The sequence below is a fragment of the Sapajus apella genome, unplaced genomic scaffold (genome assembly GCF_009761245.1).
Source record: "Sapajus apella isolate SASKATOON/1434 unplaced genomic scaffold, GSC_monkey_1.0 scaffold44, whole genome shotgun sequence".
NCBI classification, from domain to species: Eukaryota; Metazoa; Chordata; class Mammalia; order Primates; family Cebidae; genus Sapajus; species Sapajus apella.
The window spans coordinates 2,297,565-2,310,653 of NW_022436984.1; the positions used below are offsets into that span (position 1 = coordinate 2,297,565).

Here is a 13,089-nt window from a genome sequence, read left to right on the forward strand (position 1 = left end):
ACTGCAGCCTCCGCCTCCCAGGTTCAAGCAATTGTCCTGTCTCAGCCTCCCAAGTAACTGGGATTACAGGCACCTGCCACCATGCCTGGCCATTTTTTGTATTTTTAGTAGAGACAGGGTTTTACCATGTTGACCAGGCTGGTCTCAGGTGATCTGCCCACCTCGGCCTCCCAAAGTGCTGGGATTACAGGCGTGCACCATCACGCCCAGTTAATTTTTGTATTTTTAGTAGAGACAGGGTTTCACCATGTTGGCCAGGCTGGTCTCAAACTCCTGAACTCAGGTGATCCACCTGCCTTGGCCTTCCAAAGTGCTGGGATTACAGGTGTGAACCAATGCGCCGGGCCCACTTTGCTGCTTTTCTCTGTTTTGATACAAAGAAGACAAAAGGCACGTGGAGGGCAGGCAGGCCCAGTAGCGACATCGGCATGTGCCTCCCACCAAGGCCTAAACTCAGGATCTTCTGTCCCCTCAGGACATCAACCTGGAGAAAGACTGGAAGCTGGTCACTCTCTTCATTGGGGGCAACGACTTGTGTCATTACTGTGAAAATCCGGTAAGCCCCTGACCCACCCCATGGGGACTGAGAAGGAAATTGCTGACCTCTGGTACCGTCTTGCCCATCCCTCCTGGCCCTGCCCTGATCTCCTTGCTCATGGGAGCCACATTTGCTGGCTTCCCCAGGCCCTCCCTGGTTTACACATGGCGGGTGAGGCCCAGCCTTTTCCACTGCCTGAATGGCCTACATTGGTTCCCCAATTCCAGAGTCAGGTCTAGGTGGACCCGCTGTGGCTACTGCTGAGGCATGGCCTGTCTTATCCACATACATATGACCTTTGGTACCAGATAGGGGACTAGCCATCCTCACGCCATCTCTGCCCTGTTTCATCATGAGAAAAGACAAAACAATGTTCTAGATGGGATTGGCTGGGCTACCAGGCGTTAACCAAACCTCAGTGGTGGCCCCGGGAGCCCAACCCTGTTCCTGTTTCCATGGGGAAATAGATCCAGACTCACAAACTTCTAGAAGTTGTAACTTCCAAAAGTTTTTATTTTGGAATATATCTTGTTCTATGTTGGGGACATTCTGTATTTTATATGGCCAGGAAAAGGCAGCTGCCCAGCCTCAGAGGTTGTGGTCAAATGTTTGACAGTCACAGATGGTGGCGGGGAGAAGGCATTTATCACTTCTTGTGGCTCACAGAGACCAACTACCAAAGGCTTGATGAGAAGTATCCTCCCACACACAGGAACCTCTTCCCCTCGGTGCTCTCCCTGACCGCCCAGCCTCTAGAGGCAGAAGTGCCCCAACCTCATGGGGATTTAAGTATTGCTGTGTCCTAGACTCCAGGGATACCTGGACCCCAGAGCTGCCCATGGATGCTGGCATAGAGCAATCCCCTCTACTAGCCGCAGAATGTATGTTCCTGAGAACAGTCAGGTTCATACTCCTGAGAGCGTACTTTAGCTGAAAGGACTGGAATGCCACCACCAGGATTAACTCAGACTGTTTTAAAAAGAAGGAAAGGGGAAAGGGCAGAAGCTGAGAGACATGAGGCCCCCCTCCCCTATCTTAATTCTTTAGTGTGGACTGTATCTTCTTGTTCCTTTTCCCTCCTTCCCAACTCCCAATATCCCTTCTGGTAGCTGTGGGCAGAAACTCAGCAAGCAGCACTTTTCCGTGCCCATCAGTGTGCTGGAATTCAGTGCACAGTATCTCACCTGGCCTCAGCTCTGTCTCCAGAAAAAATGGGCTGCCTGAGCTCTCCCCTCTTGCCTGAGTGGTGCTGCTTTGCGGGTGCCTCCGCTCCCACTTCCTGCAGACATGCGTTCGTCCATGAGTCTAAGAGCTTCAGGTCACACTCCCACCCCCGCTGGTATCAGCCTCTGACACCTTCTAAGGAACCCGGAGCCACATCTAAAAATATAGGACCATCTCCCTCTGCTATAAAGCAAAGTCCTGAGGTTCCTTCAGTCTGCAAGGATTTATTGAGCACCTACTATGTACCTCGCATGCATCACCCAGGATGCCAGGGGCACACTTCTAACTTAGCCTCCTGTTGATGGGCTGCTGGGAGACGAGTCAGAGGAAGAGAACCTTACACTGAGTCCCAGGGGACAGAAGTTAGGGGAACACAGGAGAGCAAAACATTCCAGGCAGTGGGGCCAGCATGGAAAAAGAAAGCATGGCCACCCAGGGCACAGCAAGTGGCTGGAGAAGATGGAGGTCAGGTGATGGATGGGACTGCCAAGAGCCAAGGCCAAAAAGTGGCAGGGCCCAGTACTGACAGAGTCCGCCACTGGGTCTGAGATTATGTAGAACAGGGTGGGGGTTGGGATTATTCGTGGCGTCTAGTAGGAGACAAGGGATATTTCTTACAGAGACTCACCAGCAACAAGGACTGGGCTTCCCAGGACAACCAAAACCCCTCTGTACCCACTCAGTCATAGCCTAGACCCCAGAGCCCACCTGCGTTCTTGCCATTCTCTCAGAGGGGGCACTAGGGGCTAAAGTGAGTTTCCTTTTTTCCTTACAGGAGGCCCAGTTGGCCACGGAGTATGTCCAGCATATCCAACAGGCCCTGGACATCCTCTCTGCGGAGGTAGGAGAGAGGCTGCATGTTCCTGGGTCCCGCCAGCTGCCTCCCTGGGATGTATCTAGGCAGGTTGTGTTCAGTGAGATGCTCACTGAGCAGAGACCCACCCTGAGTGGGCACCTGGATGGCAGGGAAGGAGGAGCTGCCAGGCTCCTCGGCTGGGGAAATTCTCACTTGGCCAGAGCCAGGCTTGTGCAGTAGGAATGAGCTTGCCTCTCAACCAGCTGGCCCAGGTTTGCAGCCAGCACTGTGGCTTCGGGCAAGTGACTTCTCTATCGACAAAGCAGGGCCACTCAAGAAGATTCAGTGAGATAGTACAAGCCACATCCCCCCTCTGGGCCTCAGTTTCTTCACTGGTGAAATTGGGGGCTGGGAATTGGGTTGTAGATGATCCCCAGGTTCCTCCTGGCAGTAGCCAGTGCCCTCCCCCCACAACTGCCTGGGGCCTGACGGCGCCATCCCTCTACTCCCGGCAGCTCCCAAGGGCTTTCGTCAACGTGGTAGAGGTCATGGAGCTGGCCAGCCTGCACCAGGGCCAAGGCGGGAGATGTGCCATGCTGGCAGCTCAGTAAGTTGACGGGTCACTGTCCCAAGGCAAGGGCACCTGGGGTGAGGAGGGCTTACAGGTACCAAAGGAGGAGACCAGCTTAAGCAGAGCCAGACGGGCCTGCCAGAGGATAGACAGGGCTCAGGGGCTTGGAAAACAGCAGGAAGTACCTCCACACCTGCGAATGCCTACTGCATGCAAGGCGCTTCATTTCATTTCTCTAGACCCTAGTTTGCTTTTCTGTAAAAGGAGACAGACCAAATGATACTTAAGGCTCCCAGGCATAGTCAGTGATTGCCAAGTTCAACCTTGGCGAGTTGCCCCCTGTGGTGAGGCAGCCTGGGGCCATGAGCTTTCAAGGCTGCTACATCCGGCCTCAACTCCTGCTCTGCCATTTAGGAGCTGTGGTTCCTTGAACAAACCACATAACCTCCATGCGCCTCTATCCTCCTCATCTGTAAAGCGGGGGTGATGACACCTTCCCTGCAAGGAAGATGTGAGGTCAAGAGGAAGCAATGAAGGTACCTGGCCTACCGAGAGCAGGGTCTTAGGAAATAGCCCTTATTCCATCCTTGATGGGACCTGTCCTTAAAGCTGGGCTTGGAGGCAAGGTGCCGATGGGCAAGACGGGAACTCATGTCGGGCTGGAGTCGTTAAAGCTCTGGAACCCTGGCGGGAAGTTGCCATGCTCTGAGGGCAGAGGCCTCCCAAAGTTTGAGTGACTGTTGCTATGAGAGAGGAGATTCTCCAGGGAGCTGAGAAGTCCCACACCTGGGCTCAAATGGATTTGCTGCAAAGTGACCAGCTGCTTCCCATTCTTGTAAGGAACCCTGCTCTCTTGCGGGGAACGGCTCTTCCAGAGTCTGCCTGTATCGTGTTCCATGTTGTCAGGGTGGCTTCCAGCCGGTGGGCCCTCCCCAGCTTTCCCACAGACTTCCCACACTGGCGCCCTAAGCAGCTGCAGGAAGAGCTGAGAGGCCCCAGGAACATGAGCAGCGATTGCATACCCAGGGACAGAGCCATCGTGGCTGGCTTCCAACACTCCCGTCTCCTATCCACCCAGTCCTGCTCTGGAGAAGTCCCAGGGACCACAGGCTCGGGAAGGAGGAGTGAAGGAGTGAAGGGAATAGGCGTTCTGTCCACAAGGAGGCCCCAGCACCAGGGCCAGCTCTCCCACTTTCTCTATGAATAAGCATCCTCTGGACCTCATGGCTCCTGAGTTAGGGTTCTGTGACCTGGGTCTGAGGGTCAGACAAAGGTGTGCGTCACCCTCCTGCCCCCAGGTAAGGCAGTACAGGCACCTGGGGTAGCAGGCTGCTCTGTGTGTCAGAGCCAGCCTCCCAGGGGGACAGAGCCACCAGGCCCTGGGGAGCCTCAATCCAACATTCCCTGTCTCTCAGGAACAACTGCACTTGCCTCAGACCCTCTCAGAGCTCCCTGGAGAAGCAAGAACTGAAGAAAGTGAACTGGAATCTCCAGGTAAACCCTGCAGCCCCTCTCTTACTGGCCCAGCTGGGGGGGCCCTGTAATCCCCAAGCGAGGATTCGGAAATGGAATGTCAAGCAGGATTTGGCTGAGAGCAAGCCACTCCCTGACAGTAGATCGCAGCCCCTGAAATACCCCTGCAAACTTAACACCACGGCCAGAAAAGGGAGTGAGAGACCCCAAAGTGGAGGCTGAGAGAATCCCCTCCTCCCAGCAGGTAGGCAGCAAGAGACTCGCAGAGTAGATTCCATGTGGTGGGACCATTCCCCGCCCAGAACCGTGTGTAATAATTACTACTCACTTCCTCCCCTCCCTTCATTAAAAACAAAAGGCTTAGGCCTGGCACAGTGGCTCATGCCTGGTGTCTCAGCTACTCAGGAGGCTGAGGTGGGAGGACAGCTTGGGCCCAAGAGTTAGAAGCTGCAGTTAACTATGATCATGCCATTGTACTGCTGCCTAGGCAACAGAGTAAGATCCTATCTCAAAAAAAGAAAGGCCTTAGCCCTGCCCTGCTTACCACTACCCCAAATTCTCCTCGCCATCTCTCTACCCCTCCCCCATCTCCCCACCTCCACTCCTGCTTATGTTTCTGCCTCTGTTGTTCCCTCTCTGGAAATACTACCTGAGCCTTTCTGCAAACTGACCTGTCCTCATTCACAAGCCAAGTCTGCTTCCCTTCTCTAAGGAGCTTCCCCTGCCTGAACTTCACCCTCAGACGTCTCCCATATCACATCAGTCTGTACTTGATGGGCCCTCAAAGCCCTGTAGGGTTCTCATGTTTTCACATCTTGTCTCATTTTCCCAGATGGATGATACATACACTCCTTGAAGATGAGTACATCTAGTCTGTTCCTTTTACATTCCATGCTTGGGCACTTAAGAAATCCAACAACCATGGACTCTTCTACAAAATTCACGGGCGTTTGGGGAGCTGGTGTTGAGATGCTTCCCATCTGACCCACAGCCCCATGTTCTAATTGACCTATTCATGCAGTGAGAGCAGGAGAGGGCTTTGACCCAGGCAATCTGGTCAGTGGCTCAGACCCAGCCTTGCAGAGGCTTTGGAATGGGACTGGGTGGAGCTATGCAGATAGATAGGGAGCTTCTCCCACCAGGAGCCGCTGGGTTCAACTCATCTCTGATCGTGAGAACCAGCATTAGGCCTTGCAGTGCAGGTAACCATGAATAGGTAGAGAATAAAACATGCATCCAGCCCACTAGAGTAGCCCCTTCAAGTCACTTTCGTCTAAGGTGAGTTGACTACTGTCACAGCCAATCCAAGGCAGCCGGACTTGGTCCTGTCTGTGCAGCTTTGCCAGGAGGGTTGAGTAGGTTCTCTCTCCATCCCCAGGATGGCATCTCCAGGTTCTCCTACTGGCACCAATACACACAGCGTGAGGACTTCACGGTTGTGGTGCAGCCTTTCTTCCAAAACACACTCGTTCCACTGAATGAGGTGAGCTGTGGGCATTTCAGGGAGGCTCAGGTATGGAGCCTTATCACAGACAATGGATGTATTTCTTTCTCTAAGTGGGCATTTTTTTTTTTAAACCATCTCTCTCCAGGAGGGCTCTAAGGGTCGCTTTTTCTGCATTACCTCCCTTTTGTGGAGGCTGGTCTGTGACTGGAACTCAGAAGTCCTTGGAAAGAAAAAAGGAAATCAATAGTGACTAAGCCCCCCAGGCCTGGCCCTGATATTTTCTGGATTGGGATAAAATGTTACTCTTTTCAACTATTAGTATAGGGATGCCGAAATAAAAGGGAGACTATGGGTCGCTCCAATTCATGTCTGTTTACAAAGAAAATTCTGGCCAGGCACAGTGGCTCACGCCTGTAATCCTAGCACTTTGGGAGGCCGAGGCAGGCAGATCACGAAGTCAGGAGTTCGAGACCAGCCTGGCCAACATGGTGAAACCCTGTCTCTACTAAAAATACAAAAAGTTAGCTGGGTGTGGTGGCAGGCACCTGTAATCCCAGCTACTCGGGAGGCTGAGGCAGGAGAATCTCTTGAACCTAGGAGGCGGAGCTTGCAGTGAGGCGAGATCATGCCACTGCACTCCAGCAACAGTGCGAGACTCCATCTCAAAAAAAAAAAAAAGAAAAGAAAAGAAAAGAAAAGAAAAAAGACAATTCCAAATTCTGTGAGTTTTTCCATCAGTATCTGAGCCAGTTGGCAGGAGAATTGAAAGGATGAAAGGAGACCTGCCCGGGGCACCTGCTGAGAGCAGGGGTCGGGGAGTGGAGCCCTTTCCCAAGATGGTAACCTACTTGCCTTTGGTCACAGAGAGGGGCTGCTGACCTCACCTTCTTCTCCGAGGACTGCTTCCACTTCTCAGAACGTGGGCATGCTGAGATGGCCATCGCACTCTGGAACAATATGGTGAGCAGCCAAGGGCCTGGTGGGCCTTGTCAAGGGGGAATCCAAGAGTATTGACTGTGTATCTCACAATGGCAAACCTACTGGAGACAGGGCTCCTTTCTCCCCAAAGCCCAAAATGGCAGCACACCTTATTGGCCCTGATTATTCCCAAAGAGAAAATACCCTATATTATTCAAACACTCTTTGAAAATGACACACACACACACTCACTCTCTCTCACACTCTTTATTCTTTGTTCCTTCAGCAATGCCCAGGTACTGTGAGGAGATCCCTTTGTAATCAGATAGATTGGCTGGAATGGAAATACCAACTTCCACCTCTTACTGTGTGACCTTGAGCAAACAATCTCTGGCCATCTGTATCAACATCTATAAAACAGTGAAAACAACACAGGTCTCAGAAAATAAACAGTTGGCACTCAGCAAATGTTAGCACCATCAGCCTTCCAAGCACTCTGGGCTCAACTCATGCCCAATTCGTTTCTTTAAACATTGAAAAGTGGAGATCCATACAGCCTGTTTTCCCAGACTGATACCTATCCCAGTCCTTTCTGATGGGAAGAAAGGACCTTATGAAATGAACATACAGTCCCGGGGTCTCAGGGACACCTGGCTGGTGCATCAACTCTGCCCTCTGTGGCTGGCACCCACAGCAGAACAGTGTCTGCACAGCACTTGACCTGTCACCTCCAACAACTGGTCCTCTTGCACGGAGCAAATGAAATGCTTTCCCAATCCAATGGTCTCTTTTAACCTAAGCTCCGTGGGTAACACAATCCTCACTCCAACCTGTGTGTTCTCTCCGTTGTCCTGTGACAACTAAACAGGCCACATTCCAGCTCCTTTTATCACAGTTTCAGGCCCATGGTGTCTCTGCCAACCACCGCTGTGCAAACATTCCCACCCCTGTCAGCTCACCCAGTATGCTCAGCGTCTCACTCGGCTGACTCGCAGCACTGACTTTCTCCTTAGCTACGCCACCTCTTCCTCTCTAGCGACCTCTTCTTTTCAGAACAGCATGTAAACTGGCTTTATCCTTGGCCTAGTTAATTATAGACTCAGCTTATGTCTATTGTCACTGTCCTGGGGTTTTCCTCCTGTGGACGTCACATATCTGCCCACTCCAAGAACGTCTGTTGTACTCTTTCAGCCCAAGACTCTGGATTGCAACCAAACCAAAATATCTTTGAGTTTCCCCTACAATTTTTAAATCGTAGTTTATATGGTGTAGTTCCTGTTTCTTTTGTGGATTTTCTTTTGAAGGCTAGTTGTCCTTCAGTGGCTGAATCATGTGACTTTACCCCTTTGTAAAAATTCTCCCAAAGGAAGGGTACCTATTCCCTTTCTCCTTTTCCCCTGAGACCTCAAGGGAATCCACAGATTCCAAAAAGAGCTAAAGAGAGCTAAGCCCTTGGCCCTTCCTTCCCAGGTTTTTCATCAGGGTATGGCCTTTCCACCTGGGTGGCACTCCAGGTCCGCGTAAAGCTGGGACCCTCCAGCAATCTCCTGGGTCTGGACAGTTGTAGTGATGGCTGGAACATGAAAAAGAATCCACTGGTTTGTTTTTGTGTGAATTAACCATGTAGCTCTGACCAGGCATGGTGGCTCATGCCTGTAATCCCAGCACTTTAGGAGGCCAAGGCAGGTGGATCGCTTGAGCCCAGGAATTAGACGCCAGCCTGGGCAACACAGGGGAAACCCTGTCTCTACAAAAAAAAAAAATCAAAAAATTATCCAGGTGTGGTGGTACATACCTGTAGTCCCATCTTTTCAGAGGGCTGAGGTGAGAAGATCATTTGAGCATGGGAGATCGAGGCTGCAGTGAGCCGAGATGTTGCCACTGCACTCCAGCCTGGGCAACAGAGCGAGACCCTATCTCAAAAAACAAAATACAAAAAAATCTATGTAGCTCTGGCCTTCTCTTCCAAAGCAGTTCAGTACCTCTTCCCATTCACCCAGGTAAGAGGCCTTTATTTGATAAAGATACGTGGGAGTAGTTTAGATATGAAAACAGAAGGTAAACACTGCCCTGGAGCTATTGTGGAAACAAACCAAGACTGTCTACAGTTCCCCAGCCACATGATCTCAGCCATCCCCCAAACTTCAAAATTACAAAAACACAGCAAAACTAAAGCCATCCAGGGTTTCTTATCCTAGGCTATATAATTTGGGGAAATAATTACACAGTCCAATGTTTTTATCCAAAGCCAATCTTAGAGACAAAGCTATAGCATCACGCCAACTTTTCAGATCTACTTCTGCCTGGAATTTCACCCCTAGAGTAACATAAAATAAATCATAGACCATTAGAGCTGGAACAGGCTGAGAGGTCATCTAGCCAGAACATTCTGTAACTAAAATATAGACATGAAGCAGTTTGCCCAACATAACACAGACTGTTGGTGGCACTAGGGGCATTGGAGTCCAGGTTTTCCTAGTCCTTTCCTGGTGACTGGCCACACCACCACCCTCCCCGCTGCCCCCAACGTGATAAGCACATATATACGTGGTGAATTCATGTCTCACAATTAGAGTCCTATGACATAGTGTCTGCAGGCTTTGGCTGATGTTCCCAGGGTTCCCTACTAGGGAAACAAAAGGCACTTTAAATTATTTCATCTCCTACCCACTCCTGTCACATCCTTCTCCAGAGGCCTTTGCAAAGGCAAAGCCAGAAACACCAGCCGCACCAGAGGATGTTTCTTTCCCTCTTCCTCTGCCTTCTTTCGTCTTCTTATCAAGCGTTTCTCTTAGTCCTCTACTGCTGCCTGCTCCCTCTCCGGAGGAAATCCTACTCTCAGCCAGCATTTGTGTCTCCCCAGGTGCTGGGTGACAGCTCCAGCCTCCCAACTGACATCCCTGTCTTCACACTTACAGCCCTTAGAATAGCAGTTCTCAGCTCTGACTGCATATTACAATCATCCAGGGATTTGTATTTTATTTATTTATTTCTGCAGCAGAGTCTCACTCCGTTACCCAGGCCAGAGTGCCGTGGCGCGATCTTGGCCCACTGCAACCTCTGTCTCCTAGATTCAAGCGATTCTCTTGCCTCAGCCTCCCAAGTAGTTGGGATTACAGTTGCCCACCAGCATGCCCAGCTAATTTTTGTATTTTTATTAGAGACAGGGTTTTGCCATGTTGGCCAGGCTGGTCTTGAACTCCTGACCTCAGGTGATCCACCCTCCTCAGCCTTCCAAAGTGCTGGGATTACAGGTGTGAGCCACCGCGCCTGGCCATCCAGGGACTTTTAAAGGAGTTAGTGCCTACAGCCACTCTGGAAAACTCTGGTATGTTTAATAATGTTGAACACATGTATTTCCTGTGATTCAACAATTTCACTTCTAGGTATATCCCCAAAAGAAACGTATACACGTGTTCAGCAAAATATACACGTAAGAATATTCTCAGCAGCACTATTTATAAATAGCCCCAAACGAGAAACTCCCCAAATATCCTCTGAGATTAGGATAGATGAATAAGCTGTGGCACATTCATTCTAAGGAATACCATACAGATCTGACTGCAGGGTGAAGTGACACAGAGTAATGGCCGCGAAGAGGGCAGCCTCACTGAAGGGATGACAGTTGAACAAACTTCAACAGCATACAATAATATCTCTAAAGTTCAAAAGTCAGCAGCTTGGCATATGGGGTTAAGGGTCAGCATGACAGCATCTCACTGGGGGATGAATCGTCCTGGAAGAAGGTGGAAAGGGGCTTCTCAGTACTCGTAGTCGTCTGTTGCCTGATTGGATGCTGGTGTGTTCATTTTATCAAAACTTATCTGTTGCTCACTTACGATTTATACTAGTTTCTATGTGTATGTTAGCTTCAATTAAAAGTTTCCTGGAGGCCAGGTGCCATGGCTCATGCCTATAATCCCAGCACTTTGGGAGGCCAAGGCAGGTGGATCACCTGAGGTCAGGAGTTCAAGGCCAGCCTGACCAACATGGTGAAACCCCATCTCTACTAAAAATACAAAATTAGCTGGGTACTGTGGCACATGCCTGTCATTCCAGCTACTCAGGAAGCTGAGGCAGGAGAATTGCTTGAACCTGGGAGGCAGAGGTTGCAGAGAGCTGAGATTGCCTCACTGTACTCCAGCCTGGGTGACGAGAGTGAAACTCTGTCTCAAATTAAAAAAAAAAAAAAAAAAGTTTACTGGAAAACAATACCAGTGCCTGACTGGGCATGTCCCGAGATTCTGACTTAATTGGTCTGGAGTGTGAGCTGGATCCAGTACTTTGTGAAAGCTCCTGAGGTTATTTTAATGTGCAGATATGAACCACCGCCTTAGATCTGGTCCCCACAGAGAAATCAAGTAATCTGTATAAAAGAAAACCCGACCAAGCTCCTCCCCCGCTTTCAAACTTCCAGAGCTCCCCACCTCTGAAGGAGGCAGGCCAGGCCCCATGGCACAGCACTCCAGGCCTCTGGGGGTCGGCCTGGCTCCCCTGACTAACCTCTCTGGCTACCGTTCCCACCAGCCTCTGCCTCACATGTCGCAGTCCAGTGGCTCCTGCGGCGTCCTGCACCACCCGTGGCGTTCCACACCTCTGCTCACTCTTGCTCATCTCCTTCTCCTGGACTGCCCTTCTCTCTCAGCTCCTTGCCCAGCCCACCACTCAACTCAGGTGCCACCTCCTACAGGAAGCCACCTCTGAATCTCCAGAACAGGCCAGTGGCCAACCCAGGTCCAGTAGACCCTGCCCAGTCTTATCATTTGCTACACGGTTGGTAGCCACAGTGCCTGGCTTAGGAAAGGTTGGTTCTAGGAAAAACACTTTCATTCCCTGTGACCAGCTCCAAGCCTTCCCCCGCCAAGCTTCTCCACTCAGGTCTTTGTGACTTCAATTAATTCATCCATCCGTCCACCCAACAAGTATTTACTGAGCACTGCTATGTGCTAGGTGCTGCTCCCGGTGCTGAGGACTCAGCAGTGAAAAAGAGAAGCGGACTCCTGCTCTCATAGAGCGTTCAGGATAGTAGGGAAAAGACAGATAATCAACAAGGTCATTTCTGAGCACATCTGTGGCTTAAGAAAGAGTCAGGCAGGGTGATGTGACATGGGGTAATGGCTGAGGGGGACAGGGAGGCCTCCCTGAAGAAGCGACAGTGAGTGGCGATTTGCATGTCAAGAGGTTGCCTGGCAGAGGAAATAGGACCTAGGTAGGCCCAGAGTCAGGAAGGAGCTTGAAGTCTGAGGAACTTAAAGGCCAGTGTGACCAGAGGGAAGTGAACAAAGTCAAAGAGTTGAGCAAGGTTCTAAGAGGAGAATGGTATGCTCTGGCTTACCCCTGGCTCCGTGCAACCCTGGACCGGAAGAAAGCAACGGTGGACCGGGAGAGACCTCTAGGAGGCTGCTGGTGACAGGTGGGAGACGATGGGGGCTGAGACTCGGGTCATGGCAGAGGAGGAGAGAAGCACTCAGATTTAGGATGTGTCACGGGCTGGCGGATGGATGGGGGGAAGAGAAACTGAGGATGGCTTTTTGGTTTGGGGTCTAAGAAACTGGGTGGATGGTTGAGCAGGTAGAGAAAAATCAGCTTGGGAGGAAAAAATCAAGACTTCTGTTTTGGACATGGTGTGAACTGCCTTCCAGACATCCACACAAGGGTGTCAGGATACAGAAGTCTGGAGCTCAGAGAGGAAGTCAAGGCTGGAGACTGGGGGAAGAAATGGGGTTATTAGCATAGCGGGCCAAAACGGTGAAATCCTGTCTCTATTAAAAATACAAAAACTAGCCAGCGTGGCAGTGGGCATCTGTAATCCCAGCTACTCAGGGAGGCTGAGGCAGGATAATTGCTTAAACCCAGAGGCAGAGGTTGCAGTAAGCCAATATCGCACCATTGCATTCCAGCCTGGGTAACAGAGCAAGACTCCATCTCAAAACAAACAACAAACAAACTACAGGATCAACTAAAAGCTACTAGAGAAAGAATAGCTAGAAAAGAGTGTAAGGCCAGGCACAGTGGCTCACACCTGTAATCCCAGCACCTTGGGAGGCCGAGGTGGGCGGATCACCTGAAGTCAGGAGTTCAAGACCAGCCTGACCAACATAGTGAAACCCTGTCTCTATTAA

General features: G+C 50.8%; 1 protein-coding gene and 1 long non-coding RNA gene across 2 annotated transcripts in view; one reads left to right on the forward strand and one right to left on the reverse strand.

Annotated features, from left to right (window-relative positions):
- PLB1 (phospholipase B1) overlaps window positions 1-13,089 on the forward strand; it is a 119,918-nt gene that overhangs the window by 101,824 nt on the left and 5,005 nt on the right. The window contains exons 46-51 of the mRNA XM_032301369.1: window positions 476-556; window positions 2,538-2,603; window positions 3,074-3,165; window positions 4,545-4,623; window positions 5,981-6,085; window positions 6,914-7,009. Coding sequence (XP_032157260.1) covers window positions 476-556; window positions 2,538-2,603; window positions 3,074-3,165; window positions 4,545-4,623; window positions 5,981-6,085; window positions 6,914-7,009 — 519 coding nt within the window. The remainder of the gene's footprint in view (window positions 1-475; window positions 557-2,537; window positions 2,604-3,073; window positions 3,166-4,544; window positions 4,624-5,980; window positions 6,086-6,913; window positions 7,010-13,089) is intronic.
- Window positions 7,220-8,662, reverse strand: LOC116566810. Its single transcript, XR_004276017.1, has 2 exons — window positions 8,466-8,662; window positions 7,220-7,377 (listed from the first exon to the last, which is right to left on the reverse strand). It is a non-coding gene; the product is annotated as an uncharacterized LOC116566810 (long non-coding RNA).